The sequence below is a fragment of the Lepus europaeus genome, chromosome 10 (assembly GCF_033115175.1).
Source record: "Lepus europaeus isolate LE1 chromosome 10, mLepTim1.pri, whole genome shotgun sequence".
Classification (NCBI taxonomy): domain Eukaryota; kingdom Metazoa; phylum Chordata; class Mammalia; order Lagomorpha; family Leporidae; genus Lepus; species Lepus europaeus.
Window position 1 is genome coordinate 124,933,355 of NC_084836.1, and position 20,479 is coordinate 124,953,833.

At 58.0% G+C, this 20,479-nt stretch overlaps 1 protein-coding gene across 4 annotated transcripts in view; it reads right to left on the reverse strand.

The window, feature by feature from the left end:
- Nucleotides 1-20,479, reverse strand: part of DIDO1 (death inducer-obliterator 1) — a 43,017-nt gene that overhangs the window by 13,699 nt on the left and 8,839 nt on the right. For 3 of the 4 annotated variants that reach the window (XM_062204460.1, XM_062204457.1, XM_062204459.1), the window contains exons 2-12: nucleotides 16,053-16,187; nucleotides 15,297-15,401; nucleotides 13,828-14,674; nucleotides 12,155-12,476; nucleotides 10,694-10,906; nucleotides 9,957-10,167; nucleotides 1,519-1,981; nucleotides 1,274-1,433; nucleotides 668-784; nucleotides 478-582; nucleotides 1-136 (exon numbers count right to left, since the gene is read on the reverse strand). In XM_062204460.1, the coding sequence (XP_062060444.1) occupies nucleotides 1-136; nucleotides 478-582; nucleotides 668-784; nucleotides 1,274-1,433; nucleotides 1,519-1,981; nucleotides 9,957-10,167; nucleotides 10,694-10,906; nucleotides 12,155-12,476; nucleotides 13,828-14,672 (2,572 nt within the window). In that variant the 5' untranslated portion in view covers nucleotides 14,673-14,674; nucleotides 15,297-15,401; nucleotides 16,053-16,187. The remainder of the gene's footprint in view (nucleotides 137-477; nucleotides 583-667; nucleotides 785-1,273; nucleotides 1,434-1,518; nucleotides 1,982-9,956; nucleotides 10,168-10,693; nucleotides 10,907-12,154; nucleotides 12,477-13,827; nucleotides 14,675-15,296; nucleotides 15,402-16,052; nucleotides 16,188-20,479) is intronic. The other variant, XM_062204461.1, reaches the window with a different exon arrangement.

Here is a 20,479-nt window from a genome sequence, read left to right on the forward strand (position 1 = left end):
CTGTGCAAATCTTACAGTTCAGGTCAAAGAGGTGCGCACGGTGCTGGCTCGTCGTGTCCTTCAGCATGCTGCTGAAGACGTCCAGGGCGGGGGCTGTGCTCCGCTCAGGGGCAGCTCGGACGGCCTCTTGCTGTTCCTACGAAGTAGCAGCCATGTTTCTCCCAAGCTCACGGCCAGGAAGAACCCACAGAACAGACACAATTCCATGCGGGCGAGTTAAAAGTAGGAGAAAAATAGAATTAAAAGTTTCGGTGCAAAAAACATTAAATCCAAGCATACGTGGCTGCTTAAAAAAAGTTCATGGAAAAATGGAATTAAAAGATACATTTAGTTTACTGCCAAAAAGGAGGCAATCTCCACCTACTTTCTTAACAGGCATTTTTCATAGATTTTTTAAAGTACCCTCAAATACCTTGCCACAAGCTCAGTACCTGGCCCAGCGACTTAACGACACCTGCAGCAGACACGGACGCTCACCTCGGAGTCCGACACGGGGGGAGAATCCTCCATGTCGGGGGCGGCCTCCTGGACGGCAGCTACCCGCCTGCCCCCATCATGCAGCCTGGCTCTGGGCTCCACCGCCTAGGACACGAAGGACAGCAGTGAAGGCCCAGGGGAGACGCTCAGCCACCCCGCGCCGCACACGCCGCTGTCCCAGGAGACTCACGGGTCTCCTCGGTCTCTCCTTCCACGTGGAAAGCTCTTTGGATACCAGTTCTTCTGGCTTCATCCTCACGAGTTTTGCCAAGGAGATTTCTTCACGCAGAACGCGATGGAAGAGCCCCTACAAACAAACGTGTTTCATTCGCTTGTTCAAAAACTGTGTTTGTGTTTGTGTCTGTGAACTTGGAGAGGGCACAGGAGAACGGGGGCTCAGCAGTCACAGGACCAAGACCCTAAGCACCCAGAGAAGGCTGCACCATGCCGGGCAGCAGCCAGCACCCAGGGGACGCCACCCGTGCTGGGGACCCACAGCTGGCGTCCAGGCTCACGCCACACCCATCCTGTGGGGGCGTTAACCAGAAGACCCCAGCACTGGACCCTGCCCGGCAAGCAGCTTGCCCTTCCCCCACAAAGGCCCGAGCCAGGCTCGCTCAGCGGCTGCGGGAGGCAGTGCCCGGTCAGGACCAGGATGCAGCCACAGCTTTGGCTTTGCAGGCAGTGACAAGGCGGCCTGGGGTCTTAGCGTGGTGCAGCGAGCGACCGAGGGAGCCAGTGAGGTCACCGGCGGGCCCAGAAGGCCTTGCAGGGTCCGTGCCGGGCGAGCGCACACCTGGTTTTTGGGGTCTTTCAGGTTAAACATGATGCTGCGGTACTTGCTCTTGTAGCGGTTGTCTGTGACCTGGAACAAGCCGAACATCTCCTTCTCGATGTGCAATGCGATCTTGCCCACCTCGCTCTCCGTCATAATCAAGTCATCGCTGTCGTTCACCCTGAGCAGACAGAGAGCACGGGCGTTACCTTCTGGTGCCGTGGGGCCGCCTCGCACCCAGCACACCGCACACGACGGCAGCCCACCTCTTCCACAGAATCTCCTTCAAGGAGCGCCTTATGTTCTGTCGTATTTGCGAATTCGGCTGGGACGGTGCAGGGCTCACGGCCCCCAGGCGTCCAGCGGCCGGAGAGGCTGCCGATGCGGACGTTGCTGCCGGCTTCCTGACGGCTCCCGCCAGAGCAGTACCCAGTGCCTTCTTGGAGGTGGCCGCCGCAGGGACAGCTGTGGGTCCTGCCTGCCTGGCAGCTGAGGCGCCGCCCGAGGGAGTGCCCGAGAGCCACGGCCTCTTGGGGATGGCGCCCTTGCAGCCAGAGGGTGCCTTTTTAATGACTGGCCTGGCGGCTGCCATGCCACCAAGAGGAGACTTCTTTGGGAGGAGACTCCTGGGCGCCGTCTGCCTGCCTGCCGAGGAGCCTGGGAGGGCTGTCTTCTTGGAGACTGCCGCCGCCGTCACTCTCTCCTCCACTCTTCTGTCTTCTTTCACGGCTAGAACAGACAGGAGGCACATGAGACGGGGCGCTGGCGTGGCCAGCAAGTGCACACGAGGCACGCTCAATGGGACACACTTAAGACACAGGAGAGCGTGGTTCAGGGCTGCCGGGGTGGTCACGCGACCACAGTGCTGCAGAAAGAAGGCAGGGCGGTGGTCCAGTGCAGCGCTGACCGGGCACCTGCACTGCAGCCCCCTGCTCACGCGCACCCTGGAGGGCAGCAGGGGTGGCTCGAGCCCCAGGTTTCTGTTTCCACCTGGGGACCTGGATTCAGTCCCTGGCTCCTGTATGCTGTGAGCATCTGGGCAACACAGCGTTGCCTCTGGGACCTCGAACGCACATGTCTTCCTTCACTGCACTGAAGCTCTGAGCCGGCCGAGCAGCCAAGCAGCAGAGGCTGCACCGAACCACACGCTGAGCTTTCAAGCTCAAGGACAAAGTCCAGTGCCACAGGAGGCTGCACGGAGAACGGCACTTTGACCAGTAAGTGCCCAGGTGAGATCCTTGGCGAACTTGCACTTCAAAGCCTTCCCAGGAAGGGAAGGGAGGGACCCGGGAAGCCCTGCACTGGACTAGCCAGCGGGAGACGAGGCCGTTGCTGGCATGGAAAGGGGACAGACATGTGCGACTCGGGGAAGCCACACCAAGTGCCGGGGCCAAGAACGCAACGATGCCGCTATATCCACCTCCCGGTCACAGCGCTGCGTTGTGACTCAAACAACGTGGCCATGTGTCATTCGTCCTCAACACCCACAGGGCTGTGGTCCAAAGCTCAGCAGAAAGGCAAATCTCTCTGCATGTCCGCGAGTGACAGAGGCCATCACAACCCTGACCAGACTACCAGAATCCAAAGAGCAGCACCACCAGCCCTGGGCAGTGGGGTCCCAGCAACAGCCTTCTCTCTGGCATCCTACACACTCCAGAGATGCCATCTTACCCAGGAGCTAAGAACAAATGAACCCTCACTCCTCTCCCATTGCTTCTGTTAACCATTCCCAAGGAGTCCCAGAAACCTGGGAAAGAGCCGAGACCCCGTCTGTAAAGGCCTGAGGGGAAAACCTGACCTCCTGAAGTGCCGCTCCTGGGGTCCCCGCAGGCCACAGCCCTGCCACCGGCCTGGTCGTGCGGGCAGGGGGCTGGCTGTCAGCCCTTCCCCGGCAGCCTGAGCACCATCACCACGCGTTTCCCGCACTTCACGAGGTAAGATTCCTTGACTTCACAAAAGCTGCACTAGCACCACTCAGGAGGTGGGGGCAGGAATCACCAGGTCTTGTGTTTTTATTCTAAATACCATCCCAGTGGCAGTGCACCAAGGCAAGCCCACCACTGCCGGCAGGTACAGTCCCTTCCCATTTCACACCCCGACACCAGCGAGGGGCCCGTGCACGAGCTGCCTTGCCCTCTCCCACTGCCTGAACCCACACCCCCGACCGCTGTCTCTCCAAACGCAGCACCGTCTTGGAGCTGGGTTTTTACATGGTGGGCACTGTAAAGCCACAATGCCTGGCAAAGCAGAATACTGGGACACCCATCCCCCACACACAGGAGCTCAGCAGGTCACAGGCCCCTCAAAGCTGAGTGCCCAAGCTATTTCTCAGGGTGGCGGGGGGAACTCTGGACCTCAGTATGCCCACTCACTTCTGACTTGCAGATTTCGCTCCAAGGCAGCAGCACCTAGCGGAGTTCCAGCCACAGGGACCCCCACAGGCCTTGCTCTCGGAGGGCAAGGGGCGCATGTCTGGAGCAGCAAGGACAGGGCTGTGCCACGGGAATGAACTGGCCGAGCTCAAAGCTGAGGCCAGAGCGCGTCCAGTCCCTGCTGCATCTGAGCGCAGAGCCAGGGCCTCAACAGGACCCCCGAGTGTCACACGGGACGCCTGTGCGGCGAGACCCAAAGCCAACCTCCAGGGCGTTACACTCTCGTTTCAGGTCAGAAACTTAATTCCAGACGTCAACACTGCTTCTCCCAACCCCAGGTCTAGAGTGAGCTGTCCACGGAGACCAGAGCTCCCACTGATCTATCTTCTCCCTTTCGGGGGAAAGCCAAGTCCAGACGTTACCTTTAGGACTTCCCCAACACAAGGCTGAGTCACCAGTCCTGGAGCCCAACTGCCCCTCCGTGACACCAGCTGCTCCTACGCCGTCTCTCTGCTGCCCCCTACTGCCACTCCCGATCCACCACGGAGCCAGATTCGATAAATGAACTTGGCAACACCCTCCCAGATTGGTGGAGGCCAGCTAGTTGTCTGCTGGTATCTGACGCGCACGGAACACGTCTGCAGAGTGTGTATGACGCGTGGAAGTCCTGCCCAGCTGCTCAGGCCAGGAATGAGGGGCTCTTCCTCCCACAACGGGGGGCAGCACGGCCAGGGTGGACCTGGCTTGGCCTCTGCTCAAAGGACAAACTGATTTTTTAAGTACTGTTAACCCGAATCTGCAACTTCTTGACTCTAGTTTGCTCTCCAGTGTATTGTGCAGGCCAGACCTGCTGCCACCCTCCCTCCCGGGCCTGCCTGGAGAGGCAGCTCAGACCTCAGCAGCCACAGGAGGAAGTGTATCCAGCAGGCAACACCACGGAACTTGGGGGAAGCTTGCTGTGGCCGCATCTGTGAGGGAAACTGTTTGCGTTTGGCCTTGGTGTGCCGGGATAAGCCAGCAGGCTCTAATTGGCCAGCTTCCCTGAAACAGGAAACCAGGAGTGGGGCCTGGGAAGGCTGGTGCTGCAGCACCGCGAGTCACTGGGTGGCACTAGTGGGCCTCCACCAAGAACCTGTGCACCACCCCTCCCCTCCTCGCTCGACAGCTATCAGGGACAAAGGAGCCGCAGCCTTCAGCCAGGGCTTTCCCGTTGGAAACAGTGCCTCAGGCCAAACCCCGGGACTGGACCCACCCCAGCTCTGCCCCCTGCGCTAGCTCCGTGTGAAAGATCAAGGTGACAGCACCCAGAGAAAACAGCTTCTCTCAGTCTGTCGTTTCAGAGGTAGAGAGCTACTGCCTTGTCGGACTGAAACTCCTCGAGGAGGAAGCAACACTGCACGGAGCATGCTTCTGCAGCTGCCCGCAGCCAGCCATGCGAACAGCACGACGGCCAGGGTCGCGCGCTCCCTCGCAGCTGTGCGGTCCCTGGGTCTTCACAGGAAACCGGTGGTCCCCTGGGGCAGATGACCTCGTTGGCGCGAGCTTCACACACAGCACTTTCAGCTACAACTCACGCTGGGTTGGTCATATACAAAGAATTCATCAACTGACCCTTCAGTGTGGACCACCAGGATGTGATGTGGAGGGGCCACAGGCAGGGGAGCACTCGCTGTCACCTCAGCCGTCTGCTGGCTGTGCATGGGTGTGCCCAGCTTCCAGACCAACACTCACTGGGAGGGGAGTTGCTGCTTCCCTGAGCCACCTGGCTGCTTCAACAAGCTCTTAGCGTCTTAGTCACGGTTGGTCTGTGCCTGCACTGTGCCCTACTTGAACCCTGTGACAAGGCCACAACCCTCCCCTTGAAGGCCCACAGGGTCACACCCAGTGTAAGCACCCAGATCACAGCTGGCTACCACTCACATTCTTCCTGCTGGAAACTTCAGGTTTGCAGCAAGTGTTTCCAACCTTCGTTTAAGTGACAGCTGGGGCGTCACGGTGGTGTAGATAGAGCCACTACCTGGTGCCAGTTCCAGTCCCGGTGCTCTTTGCTAATGACCATGGGAAAGCAGCCAGAGTGTTTGGGCCCCTACACCCATGTGGGAGACCTGGGAGATGCTCTTGGCTCCTGGCTTTAGCCTGGTCCAACCCTGGCCATTGCAGCCATCTAGGGAGCCAGCCAGCAGATGGAAGACTGTCTGCCTTTCAAATAAAAGACGGAACTGGCACTGTGGCGAACCAGGTAAAGCCACTGCCTGCAGTGCCGGCTTCCCATATGGGCACCTGTTTTGAGTCCCGCTGCTCCACTTCCAACCCAGCTCTCTTTGGCCTGGGAAAGCAGAAGATGGCCCAATCCTTGAGCCCTGCACCAGTATAGGAGACCTGGAAGAAGCTCCTGGCTTTGGATCAGCCCAGCTCCGGCTGCTGTGGCCACTTGGGGAGTGAACCAGTGGATGGAAGACCCCTCTCTCCACCTCTCTGTAACTCTGCCTTTCAAATAAATAAATAATCTTAAAAAAAATTAAACGTAGTAGGGACCAGCATTGTAGCATAGCAGCTAAAGCCACTACCCGCAGTGCCAGTTCGAGTCCCGGATGCTCCACTTCCAATCCAGCTCTCTGCTATGGCCTGGAGAAGCAGCAGATGGCCCCAGTGCTCAGGCAACTGCACCCACGTGGGAGACCCCAAAGAAGTTCCTGGTTCCAGATTGGCACAGCTCTGGCTGTTGCAGCCATCTGGGCAGTGAACCAGCAGATGGAGGACCTCCCTCCTCTCCGCCTCTCTGTAACACTGCCTTTCAGATACATGAATCTTTAAATAAAGCAGCAAATTTTCTTTTAAAAGCCAAGAGTATGAGCAGGCAGGTGTTGACGTGCCAGAGAAGCGTACTACGGTACTTCACGTAAACCTGGCGCCCACCTGGCGTGGAGTCATCACAGCGGGCATCCCGAGGAGACCTGTGCCCTCAGCACGGGCTACGCCACCACAGGGACCTTCCTGAGCACTGACTGGAGGCAGCAGACCCACAGCGCCCAGGCCGCAGGAAGGTCATGTGGGCGGGGGGACCCCGCGGGCCCAACACCCAGTCCCGCCAGGAGCTTCCACCTCCCCCAGCGTGGCCTTGGCACAGGCACCTGAAGACGGGCGAGGGGGCTTCCCCTTGCAGGGTCACAGCCAAGATGTGAAACCTCTCTCTAACCTGAACTTCGTAGTAGGCTACTTTAAGGCTAAACACTTCTAACATAACATTGACAAATGAGAATTCTAGCTGTGTAAACATTTAAAGAGAGCTGTTCAACTAAACTCTTTCAGCATAAGCTTTGACTTTTTCCTCTAGTTGGGAGACAAAGTCAGGTTCCTCGTTTTATTATCACTAACTCTGGACGAGGGAGACAAAAGCTGCTCATGAAACCAGCAAGCAGCCTGACCTGAGCCCCCCACCCAGATTCCTGCACAACCACCCAACGCCCCACACACTTGACAGGGAATCTGCTCCTCAGGGCTTCGGTGCAACGTCCTTCTGCGTGTTCTGTGGGCAGACTGCCCTGCAAGCCGCCCGGGCTGTGCACAGCGAGGCATCTGGGTTTGGGTCTACAAAGTTGTTAAAAAAGATTTTCACTCTCACTCCCACAGCTACATGAAATGAGGTTTAGAAATCCGTTTATCGAAGCCTGTTTGGATCCTCTACTGTAGCTTAAGGAGTCCCAAATACTAGAAATTACGCCACGAGGACCAGGGCTCCATTTCAGAATCCTATCGAATCAGGAACATTTTGGAAGAAGATTACAGCCGCACTGTATCCAGACAATAAGGGGAGATGAACTAACAGTGGGAATATAAAGAGGGAAAAAATGGAATAAGGACACAGAAACAAAAGGAATGATTTTGTGGAGAAATAATAAAACGACAATTGTTTCCATGAGCTAGAGAGACTACACAAAGCCCTAAGAAGCAATCTGAACAACAAACCAGAGGGCTGACTGCATGCCCACGGCATCACCTTGCGTGAAGATCTGTGGCTCCCACGGGCAGCACAGGTCCCTGGCCCGCACGCTCCAGCAGCTGGGCCTGTGTCCACACCTGCCGTCCCAGCTGGCCCACGGGGAGGACAGGGCTGCCCAGTGCGCCTCTGCAGCAACGGTGGCGTCCTCGTGCACGGCGAGCTGAGCGTCAGCCAGCTCACAAGGGGCCAGGAGCTTAGCCCCAGCCGGCCTCAGGCTTTCACCCCAAGCAGCGCCTGCCAGGGAGGCAGGACACGGGTCCTCCCAGACGCAGCGTCCCAGTGGACTGTGTGTGAGTGCCCAGAGTGTGTCCTGCCCCAGGGAGAAGAGATGGAGGAGGGAGGGGTGCAGCCCCGCTCTGCCCCCCACGGCTGAAGTCGGGTTCAGTTACTAAAGACCCTGCTCTCCTGCCATCAGCTCGTGGGGAGACGCCGTTTCTGGGATAACAGATCAGAAGCAACTGTTTCCAAGTGTGTGCTGTGCCGTCAGCCCGAGATGTGGATGCACTGGGAAGGCCCCTCAGGCACCCGTCTGTCCCGACCTCCTGCCACTCAGCACAGCAGCTTCAGTTAAGAGCTCACAGTAGAAAAGGGAGGAGCTGGGAGACATCAGAGCAGGAGTGCACAGGACCCAGCCCCCAAAGCAGACAGGAAACCATGGGTCAGACCTAGTGCCCCACCCACCCCACCCCCCTCTCCCCAGTGGGCAGAGCCTCCTGAACCCCCCCCCCCCCATTCTGGCTGGCAGCCAGGAATCAACTGCACTGAACTAGACGGCCCTTTGCTGCACTGGGTCGCGGGCCTGGGTGCTCTCCCTTCACTGCTGGGTCTGTAAGCAACAGAGGCCAGGCCTACTGACACACCCTTGAGAGCTGTGACAAAGGTCACGCCATGGACACGCGTGTCACTGCAGACAGCCACGTGCTGCCTGGAATTCTCAGCTGCAACAACTGAAGGTGTTAGGAGTCACTGCAGGGGCCGGTGCTGCGGCGTGACAGCCTAAGCCGCCGCCTGTGGGCCCAGCATCCCACATGGGCACCGGCTCTTGTGCCGGCTGCTCCTCTTCCGATCCAGTTCTCTGCTATGGCCGGGGAAAGCAGGAGATGGCCCCACTGCTTGGGTCCCTGCACCCACGTGGGAGACCTGGAAGAAGCTCCTGGCTTCAGATCTGCTCAGCTCCGGCCGTTGCGGCCATCTGGGGAGTGAACCAGTGGATGGAAGACCTCTGTCTCTCCTCTCTCTGCAACTCTGCCTCTCAAATAAATAATTTTAAAAAAAAGAAGAAGAAAAAATCACTGTAACACAATCCGTGGAGGCCGTGCACTTAGCTCTCGGGCTCACGCTCCTAGGCACAGTGCACCACCCGCAGGGCTCGTCACAGACAACACAGCCGTGTCGTCGTGGGGCTCAGGGCTCCTCCACCTCTGGCGCTTCTGTAAAAGGCACTGTGAACGAGAGACGCCCAGGAACCGAGCGGGAACGTCTTCCTGCCGTAAGAGGTGCTATGGACCTGACAATCCAGGAAGACCAGACTCATGGTGACCGTGGGGTCCAAAGCTCTGCTGACGTCCACCCCACTGATTTGGCAGTGGGGCAGGGCACGATCATTAAGTCCAAACATTCCCAGGTAGCCAGGAAGTTACCCCCTCCCCAGCCACGACCCTCTGACCCTCGGGACGGGCACTGTGCTGTCACTCACCACGGCTTTGCAGCAGCCTTTTACGTGCATGTGTTAGGTGGGTGTGTGGTACGTGAATGGGTGCAGAGAAAAATCTGTATCCAGTGAAAAACCAGCGTCACTCTTGAGGGCCACAGCCTCACCGAGCGTCAGAACACTAATGTGCAGAGAGCCCCACAGCAGTGATGACAGGATGGGCCCCAGGTAGGCAATGTGGAAGAACCCCACATTTCACACTGAGCTGCCGGGGCCACGATGAGCTTCGAGCGCTGGCCAGGTGCGTCGGTTCCGACTTCGCTGTGCGGCACAGGGATACTCACCAGAGCCTGACAGTGCACACGACTAGAGAAGCAAGGTGACACTCAGCGCGGAGGCTTGCACAGCTCTGAGGAAAGACTGACATGTCCCAGCACAGCAGGGACACAAACAGGGTCAAAGGGCATCCTGGACACCAGCACTTGCTTCCAGCTCTGACAGTGCTGCCCGTGTTCAGGGTCAGCGTTAGGACACCAGCACAGCTCCCAGCTCTGACGGTGCTGCCCGTGTTCGGGGTCAGCGTTAGGACACCAGCACAGCTCCCAGTCCTGGAGAGGCCAGGAAACGCTTTCCAGAGGGGGTGGGAGGGGCCCAGGAGGCCAGCCCCCAGGTCATACATACATTTATACAACAGTGACGACGAGAGCGCAGCACTCTTTTCCGGCTTTACTGCATTGTAATTGTGGTCGCTCGCCCAGGACGGCGTGCTTTCGCTCGGTGCGTCCTTCCCCATGGCTTCGCCCCTAGGAGGAGCCATCACCACCTTCTTTGTTGGGTTTTCTTTTTTTTCTGGAGCTGGTCTCTTGTGCACAGAAGAGATTTTAATGCCTGCCTGGATAACCAGGAAAACCCCGGTCATTACGGTGTCACTACTGCTTCTTGGGGTCAGCTGAAGACCCCTCACCCACCCTGAGCCCGGGCCCCGGCACTGCCCTTTGAGTTGCAGGGACGAGCCCCCAGCCACCCCTCCCCTCACGCTGCTGAGCTGCAGGCCGCGCACGCGACAGGAGTGAGCCTGGCGGAGCAGGGCCTGCCTGGGAGGGTGCCGTCTCCTCGGCTCAGTCTGGAGCGTCCCTCCTGAGTGTGCCGCACCCACAGTATCAGCCCTGAAATCCAGCCGTCTAAAGGCTCAACAACAGTTTGAAAGGAAGCCAGCTACCTCCTGCAAGCAGCACGAGTCACGTGTGTCACACACGTGATCGCAGCAGGGCTGACACAGGCTCCAAGGCAGCGTCTGTTTCTAAACTCCCCTGGATGCTTCCCAGCATGCCGCAGGACCACGGCAGCCCAGGGCCCCGCCCCCACGCAGGGCAGTGCCTGGGAAGACCAGCGCCGCCCCCAGCTGCCGGCCGACTCACCTGCACGCTCCACGTGGGAAGACGGAGCTTTTCTGCCTTCACCTTCATCTTCTCCTTGGGCTTGGGCCTCTGGTCTTTACCTGAGCTGAGGAACCTCATGGTGGCGGCGGCGTGCTTCAGGATGCAGCTGTTGCTGCAGTACACGGAGTCCGGCTGCGCCACGCTGGAGCACCCCGGGCCGATGCACCTGGCGGCCCCAGGAGCCTCCACCACCTGCGGAAGGGAGCGGGGACTTGGAGCGATGCACACGGCCGCCCTGGCAGTCAGCGTCTGAGTCACCAGGTACCAGGGACACTGCTTCCAATTCTACCCCACCCCGAGGAACGAGCCTTGGGCTCTGCTCTAGGGAAACACGTGGGATTCCGCAGGTGTCATCCAGGTCCCGACTCTGTCAGCAGAAATCGCTGGCCAGAGGCACTGGGCCTTTTCTGAAGAGGGGACCCCACGCCGGCCTCGCAGTTAAGCTGTCCTGTGAGGAAGGGGACACCCAGTTAAACCTGACTTCAGACAGACAACCAGCAACTTTTTAGTATGTGTATGCCACAGACCAAGTACCAGACAATGCTTCTGGAAACTTCTATCTCCTGAGAGCACACAGTCCTGGCCTGCACGCTAGCCCACGGGAACTGTGACGGCCAAGCTGGAGGCTGGTAAGCACCGTGAGAAGCCCACCCGGCTGCCTCTGCTCACTGCCCAGACAATGCTTTGATGGGAAGAACAGATACACAGGAACGTGTTCTCCAACTGCACTGAAGCAAAATGCCATTTCTCAAATGAAATATTTAAGATAATTATTTTTCCTCCATAGACTCAAAAGTTTTACTTAGAATAAAAGTTAGGCTTCTGTCAAGAACATGGAGAATGAAGACGTGAAACTAAGTGACTTTCCCCGCAGTTTACGCCCCTGCTGATACTTCTTGTTTTTGCTAATTCTCAACGACGGCCGTGGCAATGGCAGCAAGGCCACACGCCCACCTGCACGCTGCAGACACTCCACACGGCAGGCCGGCCACGGTGCAGACCTGCTGAGCCATAACCGTCCCGTCCCCCCGACCATGGAACTGGACTGCAGCACACGTGGGACACGTGACAAAGGACCACGGCCCAAAGCAGGCGTCCAACCCAGCGGGAGACTTGGGTAAACAGCGGCCAGCAAAGAAACGCCATCACCAGCACCAGTGAGGGCCACGCTGACGCCAGTGCCGCCCGCCCTGGGCTCCTTGTGTGAGGGGCAGCAGCTCCAGGTGCTGGAAGGGGACATGGGGTGCACGTTTACTGTGGCAACACGAAGCCGTTACCTGCACAAAGTGCCCGGCAACACCAACAATACTCACGTGAGGCTCACACACTGGCACACCGGCACGGCTGGACGGTTTAACAGCTGCTTCCAGGTCTGCACTGCTGTGCCATCTACACCACGAGGCAGCCCCTCGCGGCTCAGCTGGGCAGACCCCCACTCACCGGCTGGAATATCTTCAGCTTCTTCTTGCCACTCGGGTGCGTGGCTTTCTCGATCCTCCCCTTGATCCCCTGGTCCTCGCTGGACCGCTGCTCCACGGTTCCCATGCTCATCAGAGCTGTGCCGTCGGCGCTGCCAGGGGTCCCTCCCGCGTCCTGCTGGTCGGCGGCTCCCGCGTCAGGCTCAGCCTGCACTTGCAGGATCGTGCAGTTTGGGCAGATGTAGTCCTCCCCATTCCGCTCCAAAAGCCTCCCCCGGTTTTCAGAAATGCCCACACAGTCGCCGTGAAACCATTCTTCACATCGGTCACAGCAGATCATGAACCTGAAACAACCGAACCGTGACACCGGGAGGTGAGGGTGACAGCCACCGCGGTGCCACAGTGAAGACTCGGCTTAGCATTCTAACAGGGCAAAAACAGAAATACACAGGAGAGAGCGCGGGCCCACCATCACATACACAGGAGAGAGCACAGGACCACCATCACATACGCAGGAGAGCGCGCGGGCCCACCATCACATACACAGGAGAGAGCGGGACCACCATCACATACACAGGAGAGCGCGCGGGCCCACCATCACATACACAGGAGAGAGCGGGCCCACCATCACATACGCAGGAGAGAGCGCGGGCCCACCATCACATACGCAGGAGAGAGCGCGGGACCACCATCACATACACAGGAGAGCGCGCGGGACCACCATCACATACACAAGAGAGAGCGCGGGACCACCATCACATACACAGGAGAGAGCGGGCCCACCATCACATACACAGGAGAGAGCGCGGGCCCACCATCACATACACAAGAGAGAGCGCGGGACCACCATCACATACGCAGGAGAGAGCGGGACCACCATCACATACGCAGGAGAGAGCGCGGGACCACCATCACATACACAAGAGAGAGCGCGGGACCACCATCACATACGCAGGAGAGAGCGCGGGACCACCATCACATACACAAGAGAGAGCGGGCCCACCATCACATACACAGGAGAGAGCGGGACCACCATCACATACACAGGAAAGAGCGGGCCCATCATCACATACACAGGAGAGAGCACGGGACCATCATCACATACGCAGGAGAGAGCACGGGACCACCATCACATACGCAGGAGAGAGCGGGCCCATCATCACATACACAGGAGAGAGCACGGGACCACCATCACATACACAGGAGAGAGCGGGCCCACCATCACATACACAGGAGAGAGCGGGCCCACCATCACATACACAGGAGAGAGCGCGGGCCCACCATCACATACGCAGGAGAGAGCGCGGGCCGACCATCACATACACAGGAGAGAGAGCGGGCCCACCATCATCCTACCTGACCTTCTCTGGATCCCAACACCCCACTAAAATCCGCTTCTTGTCCTGACCCCCACGTCTCCATGTGCATCTCCCGACAGCACCCACACCCGTCCCACCCTGGAGCCGGGCCACACCCCACCACCACCCAGCCCCGGACCCTGCAGAGGCTCCAGGCAATCCGTACACCCCAAGGGCTGTCTAGAGCCAGCAGCGCTGACCAGGTCCAGGCCCAGAGTGGACAGCGTGGCTCCACGCAGTCCTGACAAGGACTCTTCCTGTAAAATCCAAACACAGGCAACGTCCTCTCGCGCCGTCCGTCTCCGCAGGCCGGGGCAGCGACCGCTCCCCCACCCACCTGCTGTTGTGGGGCTGGCGGCAGATGCAGTACAGGGTGCTGGGGTCGTAGATCTCGCACTCAGGCTTAGGTCTCCCCGTGTTCCTGGGCTCTTCTTCGACTTCCTGTGCCACACGTCCCTCGGCCTCGCTCTCCACGCCCTCCTCCACCACCTCGGACACGGCCCCTCGGCCAGCCTCAGGCTCCTGGGCACTGGGCAGCACCTGCTCGGCAGCAGCGCCGGCCTCCACATCCACGGGCTCTGTGGGGTCCTCCTCCCGACGCTTCTTCCTCAGGCGACTGGGGACCCCCTTCGCGGGCCTCTCGGCCGGCTCCTGCTCGCGCTTCCTCCGCAGGCGGTTCTGAAGCTCCTTCAGAGTGAGGCCGTCGCTGTCACTGTCGGAGGTGTCGTCCTCCTCGTCACCCGCTTTGGCTTTCTCAGGAGACGCGAGTCGCTCCTTGGCCGCCCCGGCCCCAGGCGTGGAGCCACCCTTGCTCTCGGAGGCGCTCTCCACGCTTCCTTCCGAGGCGGTCTCGGCATCGGTGACGGGGCAGGATGCTGGCTCCGTGCAGTCCTCCAGGGAGGCCGGGGCACTCCGCCTGCCCCGGCGCCGCACCGTGGTGAGGAATTCTTCCACCCGCTCCGTGCGCTTCGGCTGCCGGCCACTGCGCCGCAAGGACAGGCCATGCTGCGGCTGCGGCTGTGGCTGCGGGGCCGGCTCTGCAGCGTCCGCCTCGGCATCGCCCGCACCTTCACGCTTGGCAATCGTGGTTCTCCGGAAGCCCCACGTCTTCCTGAACTCCTTACTTGTGGGCTTGATGGCCTTGGGGGCCTCCTCACTGCTCGGGTCTCCCGAATCATCCATACCTAATGATGGAATGTAATCGGGTCACGACCAGCACACAAGTTCAAAGGTCAACGGCCAGCACCGCCTCCCATCAAGTGCACAGCTAACAGGAAGCCCCGCTCCACACACCAGCCAAGCCTGAGAGCTCTGACAAGGAAGTGTGGCGGGGAGGCGACTGTAGGCAGCTCCCGAGGACGGCCGTCCCGGCTCTGTCTCGGCTCTGTGCCAGCATTAGCAGAAAAAGCAAAGCCAGCAAAACTGCATGAGCTGCTGAGAGGACAAGGCCGACAGGCAGCGAGCGGCAGCACCAACCACGCAAGGCACTCGATGTGGCAGACCTGAGGCCACACCGGGTCAGGCTGGCCCTGCCTGTAACCGACCTAGCCACATCCACGCTGGCCCCTGGAGCACTGCTGCCCAGCCTGCTGGAGCCTGTGTGGAGAGGCAGGCCCACTGTGCCCTGGGAGCCAGCCAGGACCCTCCGCACAGTGCTGCTGCAGGCTGAGCCGGGCAGGGGTGACCCCCGAGCCACAGTCTCCATGTGCACGCTTTCCCCCATTCTTCCTCACAGACTGCTAAAGGAGTTTGCAAAAACATGCATTCTTGCTTAAAACCACAAGCCCTGAGAAAGGCGGCATATACCTTCCGAGTTGTCCAAGCTGCGCAGGCTTTAATCACATGTAACTGCTAAGGGCGACTCCGGCTTCACGCCACGTTCCATGCTAGGACAAGGCACACAACGAAACCCTGAGGGCAGAAAACACACCAACGACCTGCTGCTTTCACTTCTTCCTGACATCACTTCCCGACCACGGCCTCGGCCACGCTGTGCTTCTGACCCCCACTCTCAGGCCACCCGCAGCTGCCCAGAGCACAGAGGCCCCTGAGCAGCACCGCCAAGATGGGAGCAGATTGGGGGGGGGGGGGGGGCTCGTGGGAGGGCCAGGGACCACGACTGCCCTCAACCAGGGGTGGCTGTGGTCCTGAATGTAAGACACAGACTCACGGCCGAGGGCTTACTCATCACCTTAACCACGACTGCTCATTCCCAACACAAATCCCACTTCTAGGAAGCTCTTTGTGGCAATGTGACAGCTGTCTCAGAGGATCCAGTCCTGCTTTTCAAGCGACTTTAAATTTCTACTAAAGATGTCTCAGTCTCAGCCAAGTGGAGCGTGCCGCTGAGGGGGTGGGGATGGGTGGACCTTGGTTCCCTCCAACCCAGAGCAGAGCCCCAGGGGCAGTGCAGAGGCGGCACGCGCGCTCAGCTGCCGGCACTCACCTGAACACCTCTGACCGATCTTCAGAGTGCGTCAGGTAAACACGAATGCAAATGATGTCACTTCAGACACAGAAAACACAACTTTATCCCACCGTTCAACACCAGCGATACTTTACCTGCCCAGCGCCGAGCACCTGGACACTTTCCCCAGAAGTTCTACGTGCAGCAGAATCCCAGCGAGTCTCTTAGACAGAGGGCCAGGCCTCCACCCCGTGCCCAAGGGACAGGATTCGTATTTTCAACAACTGCTCCTACAAGAAAATGAAAAAACATTTTATAGCTCTTCAGTAACCACAACAAAGGCCCACACGACAGGGGCATGACGGACGAGCCCCATCTCCTCATCTGTGGTGGCGAAAATGCCCAGGGTCACAGTGCAGCCCGGTCTCCAGTCCCGACGAGGGACGCGCCCCAGGACAGCAGGGGCCAGGCCTACTTTCGAGATGTAAAACCCAACACTGAGCAGGGACATCAGTCAGAAAATGAAAAGGCTGAACAAAAAGTTATACACGAATGAATTCTTAAACATTCTCTATACTGCAACTATGTCATCACTTTCATTAAAAACCAAGAAAAAAACTCAGAAGAGCGACCCCCATCATTACCTCACGCGAGCTTGGCGTGGGGTCTGTGAGCGCACAGCCACCCGCACACGCCGGGCCTTGTGCCCGCCAGGTCGGCAGGACAGACAGCTGTGACCCTCTGCAGGCCACTGAGCCTGCTCTTCTCCAACTGCCTCCCCTGTAACTGTGGTCTCCCGGGTGACGGCAGGACAATCCCACATTCTGACCCGGTTCACTTTAAAGGGACAGCAACCATTTAGACTTCAGAGCTCACTGATCAGCCAAACGACGCCGATGTCAGAATGACTGCTTCAAGGGCTCAGAAATTATTCAGAAGAGGCTGAATGTAAACTTTGTATTTCACAACACTGAGCATTTTTGTAAAAGACTTTATTTATTTGAGAGGCAGCATCAGAGACAGAGAGGTCTTCCATCTGCTGGCCTGCTCCCTAAATGGCCACAAACGGCCGGAGCGGGGCTGATTCGAAGCCAGGAGCTTCTCCCAGTCTCCCAGGTGGGTGCGGGGGCCCAAGCACTTGGGGACATCCCCTGGTGCCTTCTAGGCTCCTCATCTGGGAGCTGGATGAGAAGCGGAGCAGCTAGGTTTAACCTACTGCGCCACAGCACTGGCCCAAGTATTTTTTTGAAGAAGGTTTCAGGGACTGGTATGGTGGTGCGGTGGCTTAACCGCCACCTGCAACACCAGCATCCCACGGGGGCGCGGGCCTGAGTCCTGACTGCTCCGCTCCAATCCAGCTCCCTGCTAACAGCAACACGGCCCAAGCGCTTGGCCCCAGCTCCCAGGTGGGCGTCCCGATGCAGCTCCTGGCTCCCGTCAGGGCCGCAGTCATTTGGGGAGGAAGAGATGGTAAAACCAGCGGATGGAGGATCTCCCCCCACCCAACTCTACTTTTCAAATAAATCTTTAAAGCTCAAACACTCTCCTGGTTCACTCCCCCAGGAACAGCCTGGGCTGGGCTGGGCTGTGCCAGGGCCAGGAGCCAGGCGCTGTGTCTGGGTCTCCCACGCGAATGGCAGGAGCCCAAGTACCTGGGCTGGCACCTGCTGGCACCTGCACGGCACCAGGAGGCCAGATCAGGACAGAGTAGCTGGGACTAGGAAATGGGATGCAGACATCTTAAACAGTAGCTCAACCTGCGTTCTCCCAACACCACACTGAGCGCTGACAAATAAAAGCAAACATACGAAGGCGTTCTCAGAAATAAAGATGCCCTTTTCAAAACTGCGATCGTATGTGAACCTGAAAAATAAGGGTCTCTGGATCTGAGTCTGGACAACTGACACTGTCAAACGTAATAACTTCTGTTACAATGAGATACAGGACCTCCAGAGCAGCCACATATCTCCAAAACTGCCTTCAGAATTTTCTCAACACAAAACTATAAAATTCTAGTTAGCTTGTAAATAACCACAGATATCAAGACAAAAGTAAAAGAAAAATAAAGTACACATAAGGCAAAAGTAAAACAAATTAAGTAAAATTTCTAATTTTACACATTAATTCCATATGACACGGAAATGTCACCAAAACTGGAATCACGCAAAGGGAGAGAGACGGCATCTCGGGAACCAGGCCAGCAGCGGTGTACGGACCAGGAACCAGGCCAGCAGCGGTGTACGGACCGGGAACCAGGCCAGCAGCCGTGTACGGACCTGACTTGACTTCTCTCTGCTTCTGAGCACAGGTTCTGCTCAGCTGGACCCGCTCCTGCTGGCTCAAGTGTGGACAGCTTGTGATTACCCCTCCCCCCCATCCTGGACAGCTCTGACCCTGCAGCCTGTGAGGTCACAGAATGCAGACCCTGGGAGCCCACCAGGGGCACCCCCTTCTCTGAACTCCTGTGTCCTGTCTCAAGTTGGGGGCTGCAGGTAGACGGGTTCCTGTCATCCATGCGGGAGACCTGGACTGGATCCCCAGCTCTCACTGCCCTGGTCTTTGTGGCGTTTGGGGAGCAAACCAGTAGACAGATCCCCCTTTCCCCTTCCTCACTCTTGTCTCTCAAATGAATAAATTAAAAAATAAAAGTTGAGGACTCCAAAGAGCTTTAGTTTGTGAGGAATATATACTGATATTTCCAAAAATTTAAATTTAAAATACAAAAATCCATTACACACTAATACTTTTTTTAAATAAAAGTAATGTCAGTTCCAAAACCAGTAACAAAAATTGTGGACTGGGCCAGTGCTGTGGCGTAGCGGATAAAGCTGCCACCTGCAGTGCTAGCACCCCGTATGGGCACCAGTTTGAGTCCCAGCTGCTCCACTTCCGATCCAGCTCTCTGCTATGGCCTGGGAAAGCAGTAGAAGACGGGCCAAGTCCTTGGGCCCCTGCACCAATATGGGAGACCCGAAAGAAGCTCCTGGCTTCGGATCGGCACAGCTCCAGCCATTGTGGTCATTTGGGGAGTGAACTAGTGAAGGAAGACCTCTCTGTCTTTCAGGTAAATTAATCTTCAAAAAACGGAGGCTGCCTTATAACTCTGCAGATCTCTGGCTTAATACAAGACGGCCGGATTTCCCCTCTGCATCTCAGTGAACCTACTCCCTCCACTGTCCGACTGAAATACAAGTATTCCATTTTTTCTATTTGAAAGAGCAAGAGAGAGAAACCATGCACTGGTTCACTCTCTAAATGGCCACAACAACCAGGTCTGGGCCGGTATGAGCTCCACCCAGGTCTCCCACGTTGGGTGCAGGGGCCCAGGGACTCTCAGTGGAGCTGGACTGGAAGCAGGGCAGCTGAGCCTGAAGCCAGCACCGATACAGGACACTGGTGTTGCAGGCGGTGGCCTACCCACTGCGCCATGCACGGTGTCACCCCGAGTCTCAACAAGAAGCAGTTTCCTGCAGTTGTCCGCACCCAGGAAAGCGGTGTAGAAGCACACCGGACACGCGCAGAGCAGGTACAGCCGACCTGGCCCCGCGTTCCCATCCCACAAGCCAATTCCTTAAGCTACATCAGAACCCAGCACACTGACTGCTTTCCCGGCGTCCCTCACCAGAGCGAGGGCAGAGGCCAGACCAGTCCGGACGCCGCGGCCGTGTGACTCCAGACTGTGCTAACGCCACTCATGCGGGGAAAGACAAGCATGAAAGCATAGCGTTTAAAAAAGCTTAGACTGCAACGAATTAAAGAAAGAGAGTGAGCCAATACAAGCCGCTGTAACGCAGTCTCCACTGACAGGCACTCCTAGGAACGTGCTGAGAAGCTCCACACGACCCCCAAGGTGGAACTATTTCCAGAGCCGACTCTGCCTCCTCCCAACAGAACCACGCAGGCCCGCAGCAGCAAATGCTGAGCAGACGGGCTGGGTGCACAGTGCTCACCCTACGGCCTGCAATGCGGGCCCACACTTCTGCCCTCAGTCCCCATGGACACTTGGGAGCAAGCCCACCAAGTTTCTCACGAGGGAAACGTCTGTGCTTGAACCAGCTAGGTAAGTGCACAAACAGCACCCCTCCTCGCCTGGTGCAGGACCAGTGACCTCTGAGGGCAACGCGGGCCGGAAGCCACCTCCCCAAAGGCTCTCAAGGATTTCACTGAACAGGAAAAAGGAGAGGCGCCCCCTGTTCTCGAATGATTCGACACCACCCCTAACTCGTCTCTCGGCAAGTAGGAAAACACAGTTTACAGAAGTGCTGGCCCAAATCCTACATCCCAGGGTGATGGGTGCTCTCCCACCTAAGAATTTTTGTAACCAATACCTAAAATTCACCTGTGTCTAGGGCACAGGTGTTGCCATGTGGACACTGGATGAAGGCAAACCGGGACACACGGCCTCCTGCGCATGAGCTTTCCCACCCAAGGGCACACAGCCACTGTCTCCGTGCCTACTCATTCCACTGAACCTGACGGCTCCAGCCTCACCCACATGACAGCTCTCGCCCTTGCACCTGCACGTCCCAGTGGACCTGGCTGTGTGAACAGTGCTGCACCCAGGAGCGGGATTCCCGGATCA